General features: G+C 41.3%; 1 protein-coding gene across 5 annotated transcripts in view; it reads right to left on the bottom strand.

The window, feature by feature from the left end:
• PAX2 (paired box 2) overlaps positions 1-24,816 on the bottom strand; it is a 137,340-nt gene that overhangs the window by 14,519 nt on the left and 98,005 nt on the right. For 4 of the 5 annotated variants that reach the window (XM_060769227.2, XM_060769224.2, XM_060769226.2 and 1 more), the window contains 2 exons: positions 23,107-23,282; positions 19,526-19,652 (listed from right to left, as the gene is read on the bottom strand). The exons of the other annotated variant lie outside the window; for it this stretch is intronic. In XM_060769227.2, the coding sequence (XP_060625210.1) occupies positions 19,526-19,652; positions 23,107-23,282 (303 nt within the window). The remainder of the gene's footprint in view (positions 1-19,525; positions 19,653-23,106; positions 23,283-24,816) is intronic. 5 annotated transcript variants of the gene reach the window in all.

The raw sequence follows: 24,816 nt of genomic DNA, 5'->3' as shown, positions 1-24,816 counted from the left end.
CCCTCTGTTTAAGGAGCTCCACTGGCTGCCATTCATCTTCCGGGCCCAATTCAAGGTGCAGGTGCTCACCTATAAAGCCCTGAACGGTTTGGGACCACCCTACCTGCGTGACCGCATCTCCATCTACGAACCCACACGCTCGTTACGGTCATCCGGAGAGGCCCTGCTCGTGATCCCACCCACGTCGCAAGCGCGCTTGGTGGGGACGCGTGACAGGGCCTTTTCCGTGGCGGCCCCCAGACTTTGGAACGCCCTCCCTAAAGATCTCAGACAGGCCCCCACTCTAGCCGTTTTCAAAAGGAATTTAAAAACTTGGCTGTTCCGTTGTGCCTTCCCAAACTAGGAATCCCCATCCCAAGTCCTGGAAGCACTTTAGTACAACAAATGTTGCCGCACACCACACTTTAATCCTACGTTCCTCCTGCCATATCAGCACTTTTAACCCTGTACCCCTTTGCGCCGGCCGATCCAGTTTTAATAGTGTCTTGATGTATGTCATTTGCTGTTTATTTTGCTTAATTGTTTTGATTTGCTTGTTTACTGCTGTGATATGTTTTCTTTGTATTGTGTTTGTGGCTTCGGCCTGTGTAAGCCGCATCGAGTCCTTCGGGAGATGCTAGCGGGGTACAAATAAAGTTAATAATAATAATAATAATATATAAACAAAAATGTAATGTTCGTTTGTGGGATTAACAGAACTCAAAAACCACTGGACGAATTGACACAAAATTTGGGCATAAGACACCTAACAACCCAATGCATGTCATTCATTCAAAAATTGATTTTGTCATTTGGAACTTGTAGTTGCTGGGATTTGTAGTTCACCTACAATCAAAGAACATTCTGAACCTCATTAACGATGGAATTGAACCAAACTTGGCACACAGTTCTCCCATGACCAACAGAAAATTCTGGAAGGTTGTCCTTTGGTTTTGGAGTTGTAGTTCACCTACATCCAGAGATCACTGTGGATTCAAACAATGATGGATGTGGACCAAACTCTACACGAATACTCAATATGCCCAAATGTGAACACTGATGGAGTTTGGGGAAAATAGAATCTTGACATTTGGGAGTTGTCGTTGCTGAGATTTATAGTTCACCTACAATCACAGAGCATTCTGAACCCCACCAACAATAGAATTGGGCCAAACCTCCCACACAGAACCCCCATGTGGGCCACAGCAATGCGTGGCAGGGGACGGCTAGTCTATATAAATAAAAATGTAATGTTTGTTTTTGGGATGAACATAACTGAAAAACCACTGAACAAATTGACACCAAATTTGGACACAATATACCTATCAGGCCAACAAGTGATCATCATTCAAAAAAACACAGCAGAAGGGACTTAAAAAGCCAAAAAAATGCATTACAATGTATGTGCAAACCCACATATATACACAAACATACATACACACACACACACACACATATATACACATATACACAGACTGGGCCACAGCAACATGTGGCAGGGGATAGCTAGTAGATAAATAAATCCAATTTTCCTAGTTTCCAACAGACCTCACAACCTCTGAGGATGCTTGCCATAGATACAGGTGAAACGTCAGGAGAGAATGCTCCTAGAACATGGCCATATAGCCTGAAAAACCTACAACAACCCAGTGATTCCGGCCATGAAAGTCTTCAACAATACATTCAAAGGTTTCATTATTCTTCTTCTTAATATTAATGTCCAGCAACAGCAACAATTCTGCTCTGTTTTTGCAAGATGCTACCAAGGCAGTGAACAATTCCAAAATAAAACTATAAAGTAAAAAAAAAAACCCAGCCGTTGAAATAAAAACACACTTAAAATAAAGTAAAATGTGAAGTTAAGGAGATACATTTCAACAGCTTTAAAGCAAAAACGATCCTAATTCGGGAGGCAATGCATTCCACAACCTGCGAGCCACTCAGGGAAAGCCCTTTCCTGTGTGCCGGACAAAAGGGCTTTGTGGGCAGCGGCATCTTCAAGAGGCTGCCTCCCAAGATATTAATAACTAGGCAGGTTCATAATAAGCTCCTTGGGTTGTGAAGGGCTTTCATTTTCTGTTTGTTTGAATGGCTTCCCTAGTTTGCTTCATAAACGTGATGGCAGAAATGGAAGGAGGTGGAAATGGCAGTGATTCCTGGTGGACACTGGTCATCTTGAGTATATATTCGGATCTTCTGACATTTTAGTGTTATCTTTTCTATTTCTTTGCTGAATTCATAAATTAGCACATAAACACAAATTGGGAATGTTATTTGCGGACTATAGTTCCCAGAACCGTCTGCTAGCATTATTGGTGGCCATGCTTTTTTTTTTGTCATGTCAGGAGTGACTTGAGAAACTGTAAGTCGCTTCTGGTGTGAGAGAGTTCGCTGTCTGCAAGGACAGTGCCCAGAGGACACCCAGATGTTTTGATGTTTTATCATCCTTGTGGGAGGCTTCTCTCATGTCCCCGCTTGGGGAGCTGGAGCTGACAGAGGGAGCTCATCCGCACTCTCCCCGGATTCGAACCTGCGATCTGTCAATCTTCAGTCCTGCCGGTACAGGGGTTTAACCCACTGTGCCACTGGAGGTTCCTGGTAGATAGGTTCCAGGTGTTTCATGGAGCTATGGTCCAAAAATCAATAATTCCAAGTTCTGTATGTGGAATCCTGCACTTTCCCCCAAATATCCCTAACAATCTTTCCCCCTCAAAATGCTTTTGATGTTTTGTCCACACAGGGTCCTTGGCATTTTCCTCAAATTTCATACTGCTTTAGAAAACCCTTCTAATTTTTCCTGAAATTCTTGTAATTTGATCAGACTGCAAAGCACTTTACAAATCACTCCAGGAATTGTTAACTGAAAGCTTCGGCTACTGTTTTTGTATAATACAGAAGTGTGCTAGCAAAGGTTCTGCAGGATTTTAACAATAGAGACTTCTCAAGCACACACATACCCACACCTTCAGACTCTCTCTCTGGTGCTACTTCTAGTTTTTCAATATCTTTCTTGAACTGTGGTGCCCAAAACTGGACACAATATTGTGGTGAGATCTGAACAGTACAAAGGTAATAGAGTTGTTTCAACAGCAAAATCACAGCTAACAACATAGCTTTAGGGTTTCCACCAGCATTGAAGCACTGCTCCTTTGCCATCAACTCCGCTGGACTGGCCACATTGTCCAAATGCCTGATCACCATTTCCCAAAGCAGTTACACTACTCCGAACTCTCAAGAATGGAAAATGGAATGCTGGTGGACAGCAGGCCCATAGCCAGGATTTTGTTTCAGGGGGAGCTGAGTTTGATTCGGGGGGGGGGGGGGGGGCTGAGTCTGAATGAAAGAGGGTCTACCCTAGCAAATCTTTTGTATTGTTACCCCAATACCCCCATGCATATGGGATATATGGAGCATGGTGATCAGATCATGATATGAATAAACATAACAGTTTAAATAATATACCAGTAAGGCCTTCTTGGAGACCACAATGAGAAAACCATCCCCCCCGCTCCCGGCTACATGCCTGGTGGATAGGAAAAGAGATTTAAAGATGGGCTTAAAGTCAACCTTAAAAAAATGTGGCATAGACACTGAGAACTGGAAAGCCCTGGCCCTTGAGTGCTCTAACTGGAGGTCAGCTGTGACCAGCAGTGCTGCAGAATTCAAAGAGGCACAAATGGAGGGTGAAAGATAGAAACGTGCCAAGAGGAATAATAATAATAATAATAATAATAATAATAATAATAACAATCTTTATTTATACCCCACCACCATCTCCCCAAAGGGGACTAGTGCGGCTTACATGAGGCCAAGCCCAGTAGTGCATTACAACAAAATAAAACCAAAAACACAAATCAGACATTGCAATAAAGTAAATAAAACATAAGAATACAATAAAACAGTGCAAAAATAAAATCACAATGAGCGGGCCACATGAACAAGATAAAATGATAAAAACACAGGATGAGATAGAAATGGAACGGAAAGGCATGTCAAGCCAACCCTGATCAGGACCGCCTTCTGTCTGGAAACCGATGTCCTCACTGTGGGAGAACATGCGGATCAAGAAGAGGGCTCCACAGCCACCTACGGACACACCGCTAAGACACTACATGTAGAAGACCATCATCCTCGAACTACGAGGGATCGCCTAAGTAAGTAAGTTGGGGAAATCCAGTTGGGGAAAAAATCCACATAGGGAATTTTAAAAATGTAGTTTAGGAAAAAGAGAAAAAATCAATTTGAAGAGCAAAAAATGCAAGTTAGAACATAACAGGTATCTTTAGTTGCCTTTTGAATTCTTATGCTTAAGATATGTATTGGTTCAGCCCTTCCAGCTCCAATGTGGCACAATTGTTTCATCTCTTGCGGCAACTTTCCAAGTTATACACTGTCCTCTTAAAGCAAAGCATTCAAGGTTAGGAGTATTCCATATCAAGATTGAAGAATCATAGAACCATAGAATCATAGAGTTGGAAGAGACCTCATGGGCCATCCAGTCCAACCCCCAGCCAAGAAGCAGGAAAATCACATTCAAAGCACCCTCAACAGATGGCCATCCAGCCTCTGTTTAAAAGCCTCCATGTGCAATGTAGTATGTGCAATGAGAGAACTTGCTTGTGGAGCTGCCTGTTTCACAGTCCAGCAGTATACTTCCTAATGCACATTCCTCTGGGAGAGCAATAACCATTTTTAGCCCTTGGCCTTGGTAGATCTGGATATTAAATGTGTCTCTCAAACATGTCAGTCCTTTCTCAAAAAAACTCTGCCCATCCACATAATAAATACATTATGATTCATTCATCTTTAGCAGATTATGCAAATTGAGGCAACAAGAAATCAATAATAATCAATAACTGAAGTCACTTAATTGCAAGCAAAGTCATTTTTAAGAATGAGTATTATCTGCAGCCCTTTTTTGTATAATGACACCATTAATCCAAACACTGGATCCCAGCCTGAATGTAGTAAAATTATCCTCCATCCTTTCTTTCTCTATCATTCTCTACACTTCTGAGTATGCATTCTTAATTTCCACTCTCTGCATTTCCTCTCATTACTGTTGGCACACAGCTCCAACTGTTAATGGTTCCTGCTTTTTTGTTACTCTCTGCCTGATTGAAAAGTTGCATACAGATTGAAATGTTAGTGTTAAAGTGCCACCTGGGAACATCAAGCTGGGGCTGAAATGAACTTTTCTCACTCATGGAACCAGATGGATCAGCCAGGAGTGTTCCCAAGTGGGGCTGGGACCGTTCCAGGGCAGTGGGATAGGAAGAATAGCAAAGTGTGTCTGCTCCAGCATAGTGATTCTTTGGCAAGGAACAACATACTTATCTTCCCACATCCCTGCATGACTCAGGGTCTGCATCCCAAACCATTGCTATTTGCAAGTAGCCATGTAAGTAGTTTGTCATAGTGTCTCTGAATCAGCATATCTTTAATGACACACACACACACACACACCAATATGGGTGGGGAGAGAGTTTGTAAGTAACTTCTGTGACTGAAATGTGACACTGTATGTAAGCAACCTAGAACACATCTTGAAGCATGGGCAAATCAGCTCCATGGTGTCTAAATGATGCATGGAGCTGATCTGGGTTAATTTGGAACAGGCCCGTAGCCAGGATTTTGATTGGGGGGGGGGCTGTTTGATTCGCCGGGGGTCTACTGAGGATCTAGCTTAGCAAACCTTTTGTATCATTATCCCAATACCCCCATGCCAGGCCAGTAGCCGGGACTTTGATTCGGGGGGGGGGGGGGGACTGAGTCTGAGTGAAAGAGGGTCTACCCTAGCAAACCTTTTGTATCATTACCACAATACCCCCATGCATATGGGATATATTAAGTATGGTGATCTGATCATGATATGAATAAACATAACAGCTTAAATGATGCAATAAGGCCTTCTCGTGGACCACCATGAGAATTTCAGGGGGAGGGGCTGAAGCCCCCAAGCCCCCCCCCCCCCCAGCTACATGCCTGCCCCATGCATATGGGATATATTGAGCATGGTGATCAGATCATGATATGAATAAACATAACAGTTTAAATAATGTACCAGTAAGGCCTTCTCGTGGACCACCCTGAGAATTTCGCTCCCCCCCCCCCCCCCGGGCTACATGCCTGACTCAGGATAAGGTCACCTTAAGATGGTCCTGAACTGTGTTAATCAGATTGTGTGCTGCTCCAAAGAATCTGGAGCACTGTGATTTTGGGCCCATGTAAACAGCTGGGACAGTTTCGAGATAGAATCAGATGCAACTGTATACATGACCATTCTGTATTCCCTAGGGTGGTCCAGACACAGGATGGCATTCACTGTCCCATCCCATTGTCCTCATGCCTTCTCCCCATGCCTTGTGATGAGAGGTACAATATGTGGCTGGTATACTTGAAGGAGCTGCCTTGGACCTGGGTGCTCACTCTGTATCATATGGGGACATCCTAACAGGATAGTCTGGATGGATTCATGCTGGCCTTATGAACTTTGAGGACCCTTTCCAGGAGGTAAAGAAAAGGCTAAATCAGGGGTTCCTAAACTAAGGCCTGGGGGCTGAATACGGCCCTCCAAGGTCATATACCCGGCCCTCACTCAGGGTCAACCCAAGTCTGAAACGACTTGAAAGCACACAACAACAACAATCCTATCTCATCAGTCAAAAGCAGGTTCACACAAAATACTCTAGTGCAGGAGTCCTCAAACTAAGGCCCGGGGCATCGATACAGCCCTCCAAGGTCATTTACCCAGCCCTCGCTCAAGGTAAACCTAAGTCTGAAACGACTTGAAAGCACACAACAACAACCCTACCGCATCAGCCAAAAGCAAGCACTTCCCACTGAAATACTAAGAAGTTTAAATTTATTAAAATTGTTCTTAATTTTAATTATTGTATTGTTTTTAAAGTGTTTTTTTTTTTTGCATTACAAATAAGATATGTGCAGTGTACATAGGAATTCATTCATGTTTTTTTTCCAAATTATAATCTGGTCCTCCAACAGTTTGAGGGACTGTGACCTGGTCCTCTGTTTAAATAGTTTGAGGACCTCTTGGCTAAATTGATGGAGCTGAAACAAGGATCCAGATAGAGTATGTCTTAGAATTCTGTCACCTGACGAGAACAACCAACATGATCCATGTTGTGCCCATTGGGCATTGCAGTGAGGATAACAGGAATGGGACAATAAGAATGACAATCCAGTGTCACCAAACTGGGTTCAGTACCACTGGACAGTCCAGACTCCTTCTTGCTTCTGCAGTGGTTGAGGAGGTGGCAGTCACCATCCCAGAGCTGATCTGATATTTGTCACTCCAAATTGGCCCCAGAATTAGTGATCTGTATTCATCCACCCTTAGATAACAAAGGCAAGAATTACACAGGGAGTTGCCAGAATTCTCTCTGCCAATCATATGATGAATTTTTGGATGATTTAGCATTAGGGACAGTGGACTAAATTATCTGGTCCAACCACCATGCTGACAGGTGTCTTTGCAGACTTTTGTTTGTAACTTGAAATGGAAAAAGAACAAGTGTGATTCCATGGCTATTCTACCTCTCAAGTATTTCTATGAATCTGGATACATCCTTAATAACTAGCCATTTAAAACTGTGCTATCACATTCCTGACTCATGCTTTGGGAAACGCTCATTAGAATCACACAGAAGGCTGTTCCTTAAAAAAACAACACAGTGATTGCATTGTTCCTTGGACAGGCCTGATAGCCAGTGATTTCCTCAAGAATGAATACGCAACAGAGGTGCAGCTTGGAAAAAGCCAAGTAGCCCATTATTACGATCAGTGAACCAGGCGGGCTCATCTGACCGTAATCACAGTCTGTCTGAAGAAATGAATTGTGGCATTTCCCTCCCACCACTCTTGCCCTTCTTCTCACATAATTATTTTAAAATGTTGTCCCATGCATGTCTCAGAAGTAAACCCTCCTGAGAGCAATGGGACTTGTCCCAGATACATGTACATATATTTGCAGCTGAAGTCATATATCAAGTTGGATTTGTAAAGTCCTGAGAGATGAGAGAATCAGAGAATGAAAACAAATCACTTGGGGTATTTGAGAAATCCTTTTGTGCTCTCTCATACTTAAGTTTAAGTTCCTTTCTCCAGATGTTTTAAGAACCCATTATAAGGACAAATATGTATTGTCGAAGGCTTTCATGGCCGGAATCACTGGGTTGTTGTAGGTTTTTTTCAGGCTATATGGCCATGTTCTAGAGAACATGGCCATATAGCCTGAAAAAACCTACAACAACCCAAGGACAAATATGGTTTGGAATCTTTCTGGAGTTCTTTTGTTTCATAGGTCCAATGATAAATACTATACCTTTCAATATCTCTTCTGTATTTTATTTATTATTTAATTTAAAACAATTAATTCTCCAAAAAAGTGCCACCCTGAATTTTCTTTTGTCGTGTCAGGAGCAACCGCTCCCCTCCCCCCTGAAATATGTGTGTGTGTATGTGTGTATGTATGTGTATATATATGTTTAAAGAATAAAATATCAAATTAAAATTGTAGATGATAACCAACACCTTTTCCTCTCCCATAGGAGGGACTATCTCCTTAAAGGTGATGTCTTTTCCAGCCTTGTCTGCCTTGATTGAAAAGTGTAGTTGAAAACTTGATCGAAAAGTTTTTAAATCCACATACATATTTCTGCAAAGATAATAATCCAGTCATAGAGTAACTGAAACTACAAGGGGATAGTTACCCTTTAGGAAAGAGTTAAGTTATAGTACTAACAATAATTTGTGAATTCCAACAAACCTCAGAACCTCTGAGGATGCCTGCCATAGATGCAGGCGAAATGTCAGGAGAACATGGCCATATAGCCCAAAATACTTACAACAACCCAGTGATTTTGGCCATGAAAGCCTTCAACAATACATTTGAGAATAAATTACTTACTTATTTACTTAGGTGACCCTTCATTTTCCGAGTATGATGACCTTCCAAGTGTAGTGTCTTGGTGGTGAATACGTAGGTGACTGTGGAGCCCTATTTTTGATCCGCGTGTTCTTCCACTGTGAGGGCATTTGTTTCCAGGTGGAAGGTGGTCCTGGCAAAGGTTGGCTTGCCACGTATTCCTCTTGGCACATTTCTCCTTTTTGCCTGCCATTCATGCCTCTTGGAATTCCATAGCACTGCTGGTTACAGCTGACCTCCAGTTAGAGAGCTCAAGGGTCCAGTTCCCGGTGTCTATGCCACAGTTTTTGAGGTTGGTTTTAAACCTCTTTTCCTGTCCACCAACATTCCGTTTTCTGTTCTTTAGTTTGGAGTAGAGCAACTGCTTTGGGAGATGGTGATCGGGCATTCAAACAACATGGCCAGTCCAGTGGAGTTGATGGCGGAGGAGCATCGCTTCAGTGCTAGTGGTCTTTGCTTCTTCCAGCACATTGACATTTGTTCACCTATCTTCCCAAGAGATTTGTAGGATTTTTCGGAGGCAGCGCTGATGGAATCGTTCCAGGGGTTGCATATGACGTCTGTAGACTGTCCACGTTTCGCAGGCGTATAGCAGGGTTGGGAGGTAAATGGTTTTATAAACAAGCTACCCACCCACAACTTCAAAAATGTGATAGAGGATTGTGTGTATAGTATGGAATCACAGTTTGCACAGACTGGATTTATACAAACTCATGTGACGCTATTCCATGCTGGCGCAGAGCCTTCACAATACAGTAGCTTCAACTGTGTGCCAGTCTGAAGAGCTGATGGCTACAATTCCATGAAATCAATTTAAAAGGGCATCAAATCAACTCTGAAAATAAGCAGAATTTTTTAAAGGAATCTGTTCAACTTTCTCAGCCCTTTTAATAAAATGTCCCTACTTTGAACTGATAGCCCTTGCTTTTATTTCAAGAGTCTTCTTCTTGCTAGGCTTAAAATACAGAAACAGAGATCTCTCAGAAGGATATTGGAATATCTTTTGGTAAAAATGAGATATAGTTATCATAACCATGAAGTCTAAACAGCACTACAATTTATAAAGCAATGTTGAGTTTCTTAGAAGTGGCATTTTGTGTGAATGACTACCCTCTCTAGCCAAATCCTAATCAATCAAATTCCCTGTTTTGCTGTAAAATGACAGTAATGAACACCAGTTTATTTCTACTTTGTGTCAGATAATGAAAAGCCACTAGCTAGAAACATCTTTCCTTCTATTTTAATTTTAATTTTTAAATGATAATTTGAGAAGAATTTAACAAGAAAAGCCTGATATAAATAATGGGTGTCAGGCAATGTGTGTCAAAAGATTTGTTCTTCAAACAAAAAAATCTAATAGAGAGGCTGCCAAGGCTTGCCAAGGTCAAGAGCTGTTACTCTTTTCCTTTGGTCGATGTGGGAACCCATGACATTGCAAGGTATAGCCTTCAGTAGATTACAAGGGATTATGAAGCTATGGGCAGGAAGCTGAAGAGCCTTGATGCTCAGGTTGTGATTTTGTCTCTCCTTCAAGTTCAAGGATATGGTCCAGGAAAGTACAGAAATCTAATACATGTGAAAAACTGGCTTTTGCAGATGGTGCTGCCAAGAATGATTTGGCTTCCTGGACCATGGACTAAGGCAGGGGTCCTCAAACTAAGGCCCGAGGGCCGGATACAGCCCTCGAAGTTCATTTACCTGGCCCTTGCTCTGGGTCAGCCTAAGTCTGAAATGACTTGAAAGCACACAACAACAACAACAACAATCCTATCTCATCAGCCAAAAAGCAGGACCACACTTCCCATTGAAACACTAATAAGTTTATATTTGTTTAAAAGTGTTCTTCATTTTAATTATTGTATTGTTTTTAAGTGTTTTTACACCCCAAATAAGATAGGTACAGTGTGCATAGGAATTTATTAATTCTTTTTTTCAAATTATAATCTGGCCTTCCAACAGTTTGAGGGACCTGGCCCTCTGTTTAAAAAGTTTGAGGATCTCTGGACTAAGGTGTAAAGAAGTTGGGCTTCTTGCAAAGGATGGTTTGCACCTCACAGAGGTTGGCAGGAACATTTTTGAATAGAGCCTCACAAACCTGATCAGGAGGGCTTTAAATTGCCAATAATTGGCATCACTGAAACTTGGTGAGATGAGTCTCATGATCGGAATGTAGGTACAAAAGGGTATAACATATGTCATTGTATGCCAATTATTTTCACACCTGAGATGAGATCCATGACATTCAATCCTGGAAGCCAAGTTAAGTGTATCTGAGTAAAAATCAAGGAGGAAAAGGAAAAAAACAGGGACAGCATTATGGGAGTCTACTACAGACCTACAAGCCAGACTGAAGACTTAGATAATGCCTTCCTGGAACTGATGACCACATGTTCTGAAAGGACAAAAGTAGTAGTGATGGGAGATTTTAACTATCCTGCTATTTATTGGACAACAAACTCTGTCAAGAACATCAGGTCCAATGAATTCCTCACTTGCCATGCAGGCAATTTCATAGTCAAGAAGGTGGAAGAGGCAACAAAGGGATCCATTATTTCAGATATGATCCTAACTAACAGTGATGACCTGTTTAATGGGACCAGAAGTGACAAGTTCCTTAGGTGGGAGTGACCATGTTCCTCTAGAGTTTCTTATACAATAGAAAGGGGGAGCCAAACAGAATCAGATACACAGTCTAGACAAGGGGTCCTCAAACTAAGGCCCGGGGCCCAGATACAGCCCTCCAAGGTCATTTACCCGGCCCTCATTTGGGGTCAACCTAAATCTGAAATGACTTGAAAGCACACAACAACAACAACAACAAGAAGAACCCTATCTCGTCAGCCAAAAGCAGGCCCACACTTCCCATTGAAATACTAATAAACTTATATTTGTTAAAATTGTTCTTCATTTTAATTATTGTATTGCTTTTAAGTGTTTTTTGCACTACAAATAATATATGTGCAGTGTATATAGAAATTCATTCATGCTTTTTTTTTCAAATTATAATCCGGCCCTCCAACAGTTTGAGGGACTGTGACTTGGCCCTCTGTTTCAAAAGTTTGAGGAGCCCTGGTCTAGACTTTAAGAATGTTGATTTCAGTAAACTTAGGGAAAGATTGAATACTAAAAGAGAAAGGAGTTTCATGATGGATGGGAATTTCTGAAGAGTGAGATATTGGAGGCACAATTTCAAACAGTCCCAATAAGGAAGAATAATGGGAGGGGTGTAAGGAAACCATAATGAGTGTCTAAGGAACTTTTGGTAGAAGTAAAATTCAAAATAGACATCTACAAGAAATGGGAAAAGGAAGAAATCACCAAAGAGGAATTCAAACCAATAGCCAGCATGTTTAGGGAGAAAGTTAGAAAAGTCAAAGCACAGGTTGAGCTCAGACTTGCTAGAGAGATCAAAAATGATCAAAAAGGGACTCTTGGTTATGTCCATAGCAAAAGGAAGAATAAGGAAATTGTAGGGCACAGTGTGTACAGGAGATTGAAAGTGCTAACAAGAGATAGAGAAATGGAAGAACTACTCAACACCTTCCTTGCCTCAGTCTTTTCCCAAATGGTAGACAATGTTCAACTAGGAGATAATGGAGCAGATGGCAAATAGAATAAGTAAAGAGGCAGTAGAGGAATTTCTGGTTAATCTAAACAAATACAAATCTCTCTTCCAACTCTATGATTCAGTGATTTACTTTCTCCACTATTTCAGATTCTCTTGATATTCTATGTTGAATTCAGTTCATTGCCCCCTTTGCATGTCTTATAAAAGGCTTGCTCCATGGCTAGATCATAGGTTAACACATCAAGGAGAAGAAGAAGGTTGTGTAAATTATAGAACTACAAGATGGAAGTCTATCATTCTCAAGTCTTAGACCTATTCCTTGCAAGATCTTTCACAAAAAACAATCCTCAGTCACTCAAGGATCGGATACTCATTTTTCTTATATGTTGACATATATATGCAAGATATTTAATATAGTTTTTAAAAGATTAATCACAAGCCTTACTATTAGTAAAACAAATTTACTCACTACTTCATCACACTAGAGAATGAATCCACTTTAAATCTGGTTGCTGCCTCCTGCAGAATTCTGGGGTTTGTAGTTTAGGGAGGAGGCTGTTTGATCTACAAGCCACTCTAAATACCTTCGCAGAAGCATACGAGAAGCTTGGCCTGTCATTGAACATTGAGAAAACCAAAGTACTGTTCCAGCAGTCACCAGCCAACCCCTCTCCAATGACAGAGGTACAGCTTAATGGTGTAACATTACAAAATGCTGACCATTTCTGCTACTTTGGCAGCCACTTCTCCACCAAAGTCAACATCGACACATAAATACAATACCGTCTGAGCTCTGCGAGTGCAGCATTTTTCTAAATGAAGCAGAGTGTGTTTGAGGACCAGGATATCTGTAGGGATACCAAGGTGCTTGTCTATAAAGCTATTGTCCTCCCAACCCTGCTATATGTCTGTAAAATGTGGACTGTCTACAGATGTCACATGCAACTCCTGGAACGATTCCATCAGCTCTGCCTCTGGAAAATCCTGCAAATCTCTTGGGAAGGCAAGCGGACAAATTTCAGTGTGCTGGAAGAAGCAAAGACCACCAGCATTGAAGCGATGGTCCTCCACCATAAACTCCGCTGGACCGGCCATGTTGTCCAGATGCGCGACCACCGTCTCCCAAAGCAGTTGCTCTACTCCGAACTCAAGAACGGAAAACGGAATGTTGGTGGACAGGAAAAGAGATTTAAAGATGGACTCAAAGCCAACTTTAAAAACTCTGGCATAGACACTGAGAACGGGGAATCCCTGGCCCTTGAATGCTCCAGCTGGAGATCAGCTGTGACCAGCAGTGCTGCAGAATTTGAAGAGGCACGAATGGAGGGTGAAAGAGAGAAACGTGCCAAGAGGAAGGCGCGTCAAGCCAACCCCGACCGAGACCACCTTCCACCTGGAAACCAATGTCCTCACTGCGGAAGAAGATGCAGATCAAGAATAGGGCTCCGCAGCCACCTACGGACCCACAAGAATACTGATCCTGGAAGACTTAACCTTACAGGTAAGGCTTCTAAACTGAGCATTGCCTCTTCACAGGAAAGAGCCTCTTTGGTGGGCTAATTCCAAGAGGCAAGGAATGTCTTCTCAAAATCAAGTCTACTAATGGCCCCTACTCGGACAACGAGGGATTGCCGACGTAAGTAAGTCAGTCAGTCATTGTTGTAAAAGCTCTCACATACAATGCAAATTCTGATAAAATTATCAGTACAAAGAGTTTCTAAGGTAAAGATATAAATTAGGGAGGGAAGGAGGGAAGGAGGGACGATGGGAGAAAAGAAAGTTAGAAGGAACAAAAATTGCTACAGACAAGACAGAATAAATTAGAGACATGAAGGTATGCCTTTAAGAAAAAGTCGAGCCAAAGATGAACCTGAATGAAAATCCAACATCCAAATTAGACAGTTTTGTTTATGTGTGTGTGTGTGTGTGTGCCTCCATCGCTTTGAATATGAATTGGAATCAAAGCCTTTAAAATTAGATATAATTCCCAAAGCAGTTCAGTATACAGACTCACAAGAGGTTGTACTGAGGACAGTGAGAAAAAAACTTCAGCCCAATATAGACATGAGAATCTACTTCCCAGGAAGCTATCAAAGAAGTGGGGAAAGCACTCTTTATGCTTACTGTTTTTATCTTGACACCTGTGCAAACCCCTATGGGCTAAGAACAAATCAAAGTTAAAAAAAATCTGAAATTCTAAGGATTTATGATCAGTTGCAGATAATTGATTTTTCAATCAGAACTGTCATGTTAGTTCAAGTGATGAGCTAAGTTTCCTATGTGAAGGCTTTTGCTGCTCAAATGTCTTATGCCTACCCCTGCTAATGTAGAGAAATTACTACTGGATCCAGATGATGTTTCTCAACCTTACAGGTAAGGCTTTTAAACTGAGCATTGCCTCTTCACAGGAAAGAGCCTCTTTGGTGGGCTAATTCCAAGAGGCAAGGAATGTCTTCTCAAAATCAAGTCTACTAATGGCCCCATCAACAGAAATGGAAAGCAGAATAAAAAACTCCCTAGATGATCAAGGCTAATCTAGTACAGCATTCAAATTCAGGGGCTGTTCACGAAAAAGAAGGCAGGCATCTTATTTGCTTCAGCATCTCGTATTCAGATATTTGCTGCCTTTGAACTTCTTCTTTGCAGAAGAAGCAAAGACCATCAGCATTGAAATGAAGATTCTCCACCATCAACTTTGATGGACTGGCCACATTGTCCAAATTTCATAAATATCGAAATTTTGAAATCTGAAATTTCGGAAATCCTCTCAGATTAGAAACGCGGGTGCCCCCTAGGTACGAAACGAGTTTAGAACCAATTTTTTTCTTGATCAACCAAGCCTAATATATATATATGGTTTTGTATGGATTTTATGTTGTTTTATTATTTTTAATTGTATACTATGGACTGTTATGGCACTGAATTGTAAGCAGCCTTGAGTCGCCTTCAGGCTGAGAAAGGCGGGATAGAAATAGCGTAAATAAATAAATAATAAATAGATTGTATTTTGTTATCATGGCTAATGGATATCAACAAACTGATCAATGACTTTACTTTAAAAATAATTCAAAAGTCTATGCTGAAGCTGAGAAGCTTGAAATTGACAGTTGTTCAATAAAAGAGTATGTCTGTTCTGAACCTACTGCCAATCAGCTTCTTTGGGTGAATGTAATTTCTAGTATTATGAGAAGGGTAAACATTTCCTTATTTAAACACTCTGCTTTAGATTTTTAAATACCGGTACTCGATTTTATCAAGATTCCAAATATGATTCCAAATCTTTATTGAACAAATAATCCCCTATTTAGCTCTAAAGGTTTTTGATATATTTGATCCAGTCTGGATAAAATGTGAAGGAGTGATAATTTAATAACATGGATTTAAAGTGGCTGAACTCTTCAAGGAAACATCTTTAAAAGTGAGAATTACAACCAGAACTGGGTCAGAGAATGAGATAAAAGCTGGAAATCAATGCATAGTTTTAATGTCTGGCTCTTTGTCCATGTGTTGAAATACAATCTTGTGTATATGTATTTGGGAGTTAATCCCATTGAATATAGTATTGTTCACTTCTGCATTAGCCTCAGTCATTATTCTTGTTTTAGGTGAGAAAACTGTCTTTATTTTTATATCCCGAGGAAATCAAAACCTTCACCATCCTGTCCCGCAGTTGATGGTGGTTGGTGGTGGCAGAACTAGCAGTTGGTAATGTAAGGGTTAATGTAAGTCTTAGTTCTCAAGGGTTGAGTAATCTGTACATAAGAGTTCATGGGTGAAAGTAGTTAAGGCTGGAGGTTCCTGAACCTTTGGAACTCTGGAACCTTGAATCTTTGGACTGGCTTATGAGTACAGTATAGACTCTTGTTCCCTGGACTTTGCTCATTGAACACTCGGCGTTTGACCACCAGATTGGACCTTTTGACTACAGTGTTATCTTGAACCTGCAACAGTATTTGCTGTCGGTTTTTGATTTATATTCTGTGGCTGAGTGCTATCTTTATGTTTTATGTTTTGGACTATTAAAACAGCCAGAAGGTAAGTGCTGTTTTAATTAAACTGTTTGATACAAACTGGGTGTTTGTTTGATTCACCTCTGCCAGAATAACAGCAGAGCCCTGGCATCATGACACATCCTTGCCCAACTTACTGCGCAATCTGAAGCTGAAGTGGCTACATTTTTGAAAAAAAATGTGGTTGGGGACAGACATTACAAAATGGGATCCATATTTAATAGCATGTGCACCTTGGACATGAAGTCCACTGGTAAAAGTACAGAAACCAGGCCTACTTCCCCAGAGTAATGGGACCAAAAAAATTACATTAAGGAAATAATCTTTTTCATGTGCTTACAATCCCCTAAAACCAAACCATACACCAGAAGCCAAAATATGCCTAACTAATTCAAAGATAACTCATAGCTATTTGAGACAGAACCACATATAGTATTTTAGAGAATAGTTGCACAAGGCACATAAACCCTGTGATGTTCTTATCATAGAACCATAGAATCATAAGAATTGGAAGAGACCTCATGAGCCATCCAGTCCAATCCCCTGCCAAGAAGCAGGAAAATTACATTCAATGCACCCCAGACAGATGGCCATCCAGCCTCTGTTTAAAAGCCTCCACCACACTCCAGGGCAGAGAGTTCCACTGCTGAATAGCTCTCACAGTCAGGAAGTTTTTCCTAATGTTCAGATAGAATCTCCTTTCTTGTAGTTTGAAGCCATTGTTTTGTGTCCTAGTCTCCAGGGCAGCAGAAAACAAGCTTGCTCCCTCCTCCCTATGACTTCCTCTCACGTATTTATACACGGCTATCATGTCTCCTCTCAGCTTTCTCTTCTTCAGGTTAAACATGCCCAGCTCTTTAAGCCGCTCCTCATAGGGCATGTGCTCCAGACCCTTGATCATTTTAGTTGCCCTCCTCTGGACACATTCCAGCTTGCCAATATCTCTCTTGCAGATGTCAGGAGCCATGCGTGTCTTAACATCCAAACAATAAAAGGTCTAGCTGTTATGCATCTGGAAAGACCCTTGGTTCCTGTCTTACATCATAAGCACCATAAGCATCATAATATATCATGGAGCCCCTGGTGGTGCAGTGGGTTAAACCCATGTTCCGACAGGACTGAAAACCAACAGGGCGCAGGTTTTAATCTGGGGAGAGTGCGGATGAGCTCCCTCTATCAGCTCCTGCCCTTCATGCAGGAACATGAGAGAAGCCTCCCACAAGGATGGTAAAAACATCAAATCATCCGGGCGTTCCCTGGGCAATGTCCTTGCAGGCGGCCAATTCTCTCACACCAGAAGCAACTTGCAGTTTCTCAAGTTGCTCCTGACACAACAAAACATAAGTAAATAAAATCTTAAGCACCAAATAGGCAAAACTCTGGTGAACCAATTCACCTTTATGAGATACTGTTCCAGGGTTTATGATGAGTTGCAATCACCATGCTGATGACAATGAGATATAATTCCTTGAGTTAAAGGGTGATTATAAATAGAAGGTGCCTAGGCAACAAAATACAAAAAAAACATGAAGCTATTTTTCATCTTTTCTGGACTTCCTGCAACATTTTATGGACCAAGAAGAATGGTTGTGAAAAAAAAGCATGGCCTGAAAATCAGAGTAGTGGTACACTGAGTACGCCGGTGAACAAGCTCAACTCATTCTTGTCAAGATTAAAGGAGTGCCGTCCTCTTGACATTTCAATGGGTGGCTTGAACATTTTGAGCAGAATCCTTTCTTTAAAAAGCAGCTGATATCTGGATGTTCAAGCAAATCTCATTTCCAGCAGTGTCTTTCATCAGATGCATCTGCTTTGCAAATTACATTACCTCCCAGGATGTACTGACACTACATTCACCACCACCCCCCCCACCACCACCACCACATTGCCATTTGGACTGTTGTCATATGCTTGATGGAGTTACCCCTGAAGTACAACTACTTTCTAGGTCAGTGGTTCTCAACCTGTGGGTCCCCAGGTGTTTTGGTCTACAACTCCCAGAAATCCCAGCCAGTGAGCTGTTAGGATTTCTGGGAGTTGAAGGCCAAAACAGGTTGAGAACCACTGTTCTAGGTGAACTTCATAGTGCTCCCTTCTGCTTTCTACTATAGTATTAACTAGTTTTAATGAGTGACAAGAGCCTCGCAGTTCTTTGTCTAATGAGCAGGTCTAACCTTTTAAATGCACAGAATGGTTTGGGATCAGGATACCTTGGGCTCCCGTTGCCCTGAGAGGAAGAGGTGGACAAACGAACAGCTGCTCTAAATGTTCTGGTCATCGGAGACAAGAATACAGACTAGAAAGAGCTTTCTCAGTCACAATGTACATCTTTGAATTGTTGGCAAGTGTACCTTATGACAGTTTTTGTAAGAGTTGTGGTTTCAACAAGTTTTGTTGAAGTTATTACTAATTTCATTGGGGGTTGTGGTGGTTTCAAATAGTGTCTCATGTACTCAAATGTTTAATTTGATATTTATTTATTTACTAGCGGTCTCCTGTCATGCATTGCTGTGGCCAGTCTGTGTATATGTGTTTTGTGTATGTATATATTTGTGTATATGTGTATATATGTGTGTGTGTATATATGTGTGTGGTTTTGCGCATGCGTTGTAATGTAATTTTTTTGGTGTTTGGCTTTTCAAATGTCTTCTGCTGTGTTTTTCAGTGTTTTTTATGAGTGATGTCCTCACTGGTCTGATATGTGTATTATGTCCAAATCTTGTGTCAATTTGTCCAGTGGTTTTTGAGTTATGTTAATCCCACAAACAAACATTACATTTTTATTTATATAGATTATGTGAACCAGCACGTGGACCTGGTACCATTCACAGGGAAGGGCAGAAATGAATCAAATGCATAAACCTGATTCAGTTTGGTAGCCAATTCTACCAAATGTATCAGTGTTTCACATGCATTCTGTCTTGTGCTCTGTACTTTGGGAATATGCTGTGGTTTCAGTATAAAGCGGAAGTGATGACAAAAGGAAAGATTTAGTCTCTCGTCTCTGGATTGGTAACTTACCAGTCACTACAGGGTATGTCTGGGGTCCTGACACGTTGTTCCCCAGGTCTGGGTTAGCAGAGGTGGATAGACTTGACTTGACTTCATCTAGACCAGGGGTCAGAGCTGGGAGGGAGTACTCATTACCCTAGGGAGGAGAGAAAAGAAAGCTCTCTAATTGACGGACTGGAAAGAAGGGAACAGTGGGCAGATGGGGGAGGGAGTGAAGGTTAGGAAGAGGAGCAATGCAGTCTCTGCAAGGACGGAAGCCGAGAAAGAGGGAATAGAGCAAATGAACCTACAGCCACTGCCCCATCTGTCCTATGTCAAGTACCATTTGCTTTCTGTATTGCTCGGATTCTAAATATATGAGCCAAATTTAAAGTTTTTCAGGAACCAAGGATACAAAGGGAAGGGTTTGCGGGAGTTTTGACTGGGTGATCTTGTCTAATGCTGCTTAATCATTCTCTCTGCAGATTGAAGGCTGTTTACAGATTGTACACAAAGTTTCCACTATAGTGAAGATTCTCTGGGGTGTTTGCACTATAAAAAGGAGGGTGTCTTCTGGCTAGTTTCTCCCCATAGCTCATTTTTGGGCTCTTATTCTTTAAAGTACCCCCCCCCCCGCTTTCTCTAACTCTTGTGCACTGGGGTATGAAATTGGGGGTGGGGGCAGGCCACATGGTTAACAGAAGGGTGGGAGGGGGAAAACTCATTGCATCTGAAAGGGTGTCCTGTCCAAGAGGCATTAGTAATTGCCTTTTTATTGTGGCAGCCTCCAAACCAGACACAAAAACCAGAGAGACTACAAAAAAAAGCAGGAAAAGTTGTTCTGATTAATATTACATTAAATTAAAACTGATTTTCTGCTCTTTTTACTTTGCTTTCCCCCCCTGTTCCTACTTCCCATGCCAGCTCCCTGGGAGCTGCCTTCCCTTGCCGCCCTCCTTGGCCAGCCACAATTGCCTAGTCATTTCCAATTCCTTCTTGTATTGATCTTCCTGTAGAAATCAGTTTTGTAATTAGCTGCAAATTAGGCTTTCTGCTGGGGGTGAGGCTGGCCACTGATTTATCACCAGAGTAATTCGCTGTGATCGGAGAGAAATTAAAATGAACTCAATTAGGCTTTGGATTTGCTTTATGGGCCCCATTCAGAGTTTCTGGGGGAAGAATGACTGTGCTGGTGTTTAATAGTCTAATGAAAGTAAATAAAGGTTATTCATTGTAATAAACTCAGGGACTCAGGGATATCAGGAGCCCAAAGCCAACTTCTCCTTCACTTCTCTTGTTGGATTACTGCACCGGGTGGTTTTAAAAGACTTTTGATCTTTCTGTTTAGACAAACCACTCAGTAGATAAAAGGCAAGTCCAGGGAGGTAGGAAACGCTGACGGGAGGGGTGACGTTTCAGAGCAGAGTGCAGGCTTGACATCAAGCAGTAAGAAAAGACGCTATTCTTTCAAGAGGCACTTCTGTGTTGAACACAGAGAACAGAAGGGGTGAATAGTTCTGCTTAAGTCAGCTAGGTCTACTTCTTCCTTGGCCTGTAGGCCATCTGTGATACGGTTATCATTACCCAACAGTTTGGAGAAAGCACAAGAAATCCTAGTCAGCAGGACCTCCTGTTAGAAAACTCAGCAGGAGAATGCCTTGTAAATTGGAGTATTTCTTATATAATTCTAGTTGGTGTCTATTGTGGAGTAAATCCTAGTGTGATTCATTGGTTTTACTTCTACATAAGGATGCACAGAACTGTACACACTACTTGTCCAAAATGTGTTTTTAAATATGTACCACTTCTTGCAACTAATTCTTTTTATTTGACCACATACTCACTGATTGGTGTGATGGTTCGTAATAAATATTTAATTCAGGCATTGCTTTATAACTTTTGTGTCTTTAGTGCCCTAGAAAAATGTACCAAAAACTGCTAAATGTATTCAAGTCAAGTCAAGTTCAGTTTATTATGATAAATGACCAATATTCAAGTCTTAATAAAATCTACCTGAAGGACCAAATTTTAGATCAACTGTTACAAGAGTCAATGGTGGAAATGACTGCTAGAGTTCCTGCTTGGTGAAAGAATCAACTCTCAACTTCAGTCAAGCGAACAAAGATTTTCGCATGTGTCTGCATGTTCGGTCTGGGATTTTTATAGGAATTTTTAAAGTTGACCAGACTTTGCTGGTCAACTTTTAAAATTCCTCTAAAAATACCAGACCAAAGACAGAGTAATACCTTTTTAATAACAATCCTCACTACCTCTGAGGATGTTTGCCATAGATGCAGGTGAAACGTCAGGAGAGAATGCCTCTAGACCATGGCCATATAGCCCGAAAAAACCTACAACAACCCAATCTTTAAGTGTTTGGTCCATGTGTGGCTATTTGAGAGCATTCTCAAGTAATGAAATCCTCAAACAGAGAGTGTGTGTTTTTGCATCTACAAAAATATTAAACTTTCTATGGGTAGCTAATGTTTGCCTACAATATTTTTAAATTATTAAAAATTGTATTTTAATGTCTTAATTCTTTTAAAAACATGATGCAATCTGCTAGGAATATTCCGTTTCAATCCATGTTCTAAACTGCCTTTGGTTTCCATATCAGGAAAGGGGTAGGCGATTGAGTGATTGAATAAATAAAGGGTTGTATTACATTTGTGTGTATTTCTAAGTAGTGCATGTATATGTTTCAATTGTAGGCTGCAGTTAACATCTGGTTGAAGTATAGAACTTCAACCAGAGGCTTGTATTAAGAAAACTATCTCCAAAAGAAAGCTACAGAAGGGAAAAAGAATCTCTAACTAGTTCAAAATACACTTTAAATCCCATTTCTGCCTCCTGCAGAATTTTGGGGTTTGTAGTTTAGGGAGGAGCCTTTAACAGCCTCATTAAACTACAAACCCCAGAATTGTGCAGGATGCAGAAACTGGATTTTAAGTGTATTTTTTCTGTAGTGTGATGAGGCAATTGTTACCAACCTTTTCTGTGTTGTTTTCATGTGTTCGTAAGCACTGTGCAGGTGTACACGCCACTAGCCCCTAAAAGTAACATGGGTGTTTTATCCAGAAAGACTCTTCATGGATGTGTGATTGTATGTATTCATGAACAGTCAAGTTTTTCATATGTGCGGGCAATCAAGGAAGCAAACCATTTATACATACATGGCCTTGCTCTAGGGACTCACAGGAACCTTTCTCATTCTATCTGCATTTTTTGTACTTTCACTGCATATGTTGTTAGTATGTTTACATTAATTTTCAAAGAGTGTCAGTGTTTGTATCCACTCATGTGGGATAGGTGGGATATGGTATTGACTATGCCTTGCACAATGAAAGGTCTGTTTATATTACAAACTGTCCCAATGAATCCTAGAAACTAGTTTGGCAAGGATGTCAAGAATCCTCTTACTAGCTAGTCCCCTTTCCTATAGTTCCCAGGAAAGAAGTATTAACTAGTAAATGAGTCTAAAGTCTATAAAGTCTATAGTGTAGATCTTCCAAGAGAGTAAGGCAGGTACAAGAGGGTGGAAGTGAACTATCTGTTGCCTTCTGGAGCTGCATATATCCCATAAGCTTCTTTTCCCCAGACTGAGTCCACACCTGCTCAGATTTGATGTGCTCTGATGACTGAAACACATCTGGGTAAGAAGGACGCTCGAAGACTCGATCTAAAGCTTCCAGCTGCTGTTGTGTGAAAGTGTCGGCACGAAGGTGCTTCCGCAAACTATCCACACTGCTCTGGGAATCGCCGTTGGGGACTGAGCCTTCGGATACTTCTATCAGAGACAGGAAGAGACAACAGGGCATTAGTAAGGTTTCCTGTGTGCTGTAGGTACCTGATATCTCCTCTCAGGTTTCTCCACAAGAGAGTCTGGTCCCTTTACACTTCCTCCCTCTGCCAAGGCCACCTCCCGAGAGTCACTCTTCACCAGAGAAATCACTGGGGCTTCAAAACCACAGCCCAATGCTTCTGTTCTGGGGTTAATATTTTCATTAAAGTTCAGGATATGATCGGCTAGGTATGATATGGAATGGGCAGCGTAATGATTTATGTTAGTTGAGTCTTATTCTTAAAAATTACAAACTCATCAGTGCCAAGCAGGAGAGGGACACCTGCTAGTGCAGAATACAGATAATTCTTAGTTTCTTAGAAAAAGTTTAACATTTTGCTGAACTTTGATAAGAGATAACCTCCATAGCACAATATAAACCACTGTGATCCAAGCATCTTTGCATCTGACAAGCCACCTTACAAAGTAATAAAATCAAAATGTGCCGAGTTCCAGGTGTGATTCCACTCCTTCTGTACCCAAGGCTGTCTACATGGGCCATATGAGTTGGATTGAGGGTGAACGGACTCTGTGGCATCCACATGACACATGAGGTCCATTTCCTGCCTTCTCCTACATTAAAAAAGTTACAGCATGCTCCACAACTTGCCCATATTTTGAGCCAGTGTAAACAGTTGGATCCCTTCTCATTTGGAAATGGTCACAGTTGTTTACAAAGCCATCCAGCTTTCCCTGGTCTCAGCAGCCCAAAGAGAGGGGATGGCACTTTGTCCTTAGCAGTGACCACCATGTAAACAATGGCGGGGGTCACCACTCCAAGCCTGTAGAAATGGTTGCTAAAGTGATAAAGCGATTGGAGAAGGGAGGTGGGAAAGGGGGAAGCAATTCCCCCCCTTTCCTCTCTCACATCACTGTGTTGTTCCAGCTATATTCTCTACATGCACCACATGGCAACTACTGCTGTTTTTGTGCACAGTAGTTGCTGCTAATGCCAGATAAATAGCAGAAAGGTAATGGTGGTCTGTCAATGCCAAAGTAGTTCTGATGCCATAGGGCTGTGCAGATGCTATCCAGCTATTGGGCTGGCTTGCGGCTGTGCAGTATAGACACCTGCCAGGTCCTGAGCCTGCTTGGTAGCTGGCCATGTGGACTTCTATGATGCTGATCTGGAGGAACCTATTCCAGATCAGCATTGCCATTTCTGGTACATACAGATGCTCCCCTTGTGTCAGAAAAGAGTTGTTTTGTTTTTGTTTCATTTGGTTTTTCACATGCATGCTGGGCATTGAATTTTGCCATGCTTGCGTTGGAAACCAGTTTGAGTCCCCCAAGGGGTGAGAAAAGTGGTATATAAATACAGTAAATAAATAAATAAATAAATGTTAAGGGTAACAACACATTTAAAACTGAATTTCTTAGTAATTCCTTCAAGAATAAGCTAGATAATCCGCATTAACTTTTGCTTTATTCTATATCCAAGTTTCACATGAACTATGCATCACTAGACTCTCAAAATGTT

This window comes from Anolis sagrei, chromosome 3 (assembly GCF_037176765.1).
Source record: "Anolis sagrei isolate rAnoSag1 chromosome 3, rAnoSag1.mat, whole genome shotgun sequence".
In the NCBI taxonomy this organism is placed as follows: domain Eukaryota; kingdom Metazoa; phylum Chordata; class Lepidosauria; order Squamata; family Dactyloidae; genus Anolis; species Anolis sagrei.
Note: the sequence above shows the minus strand (reverse complement) of the source record. Positions and strands in the feature narration are given on the sequence as shown.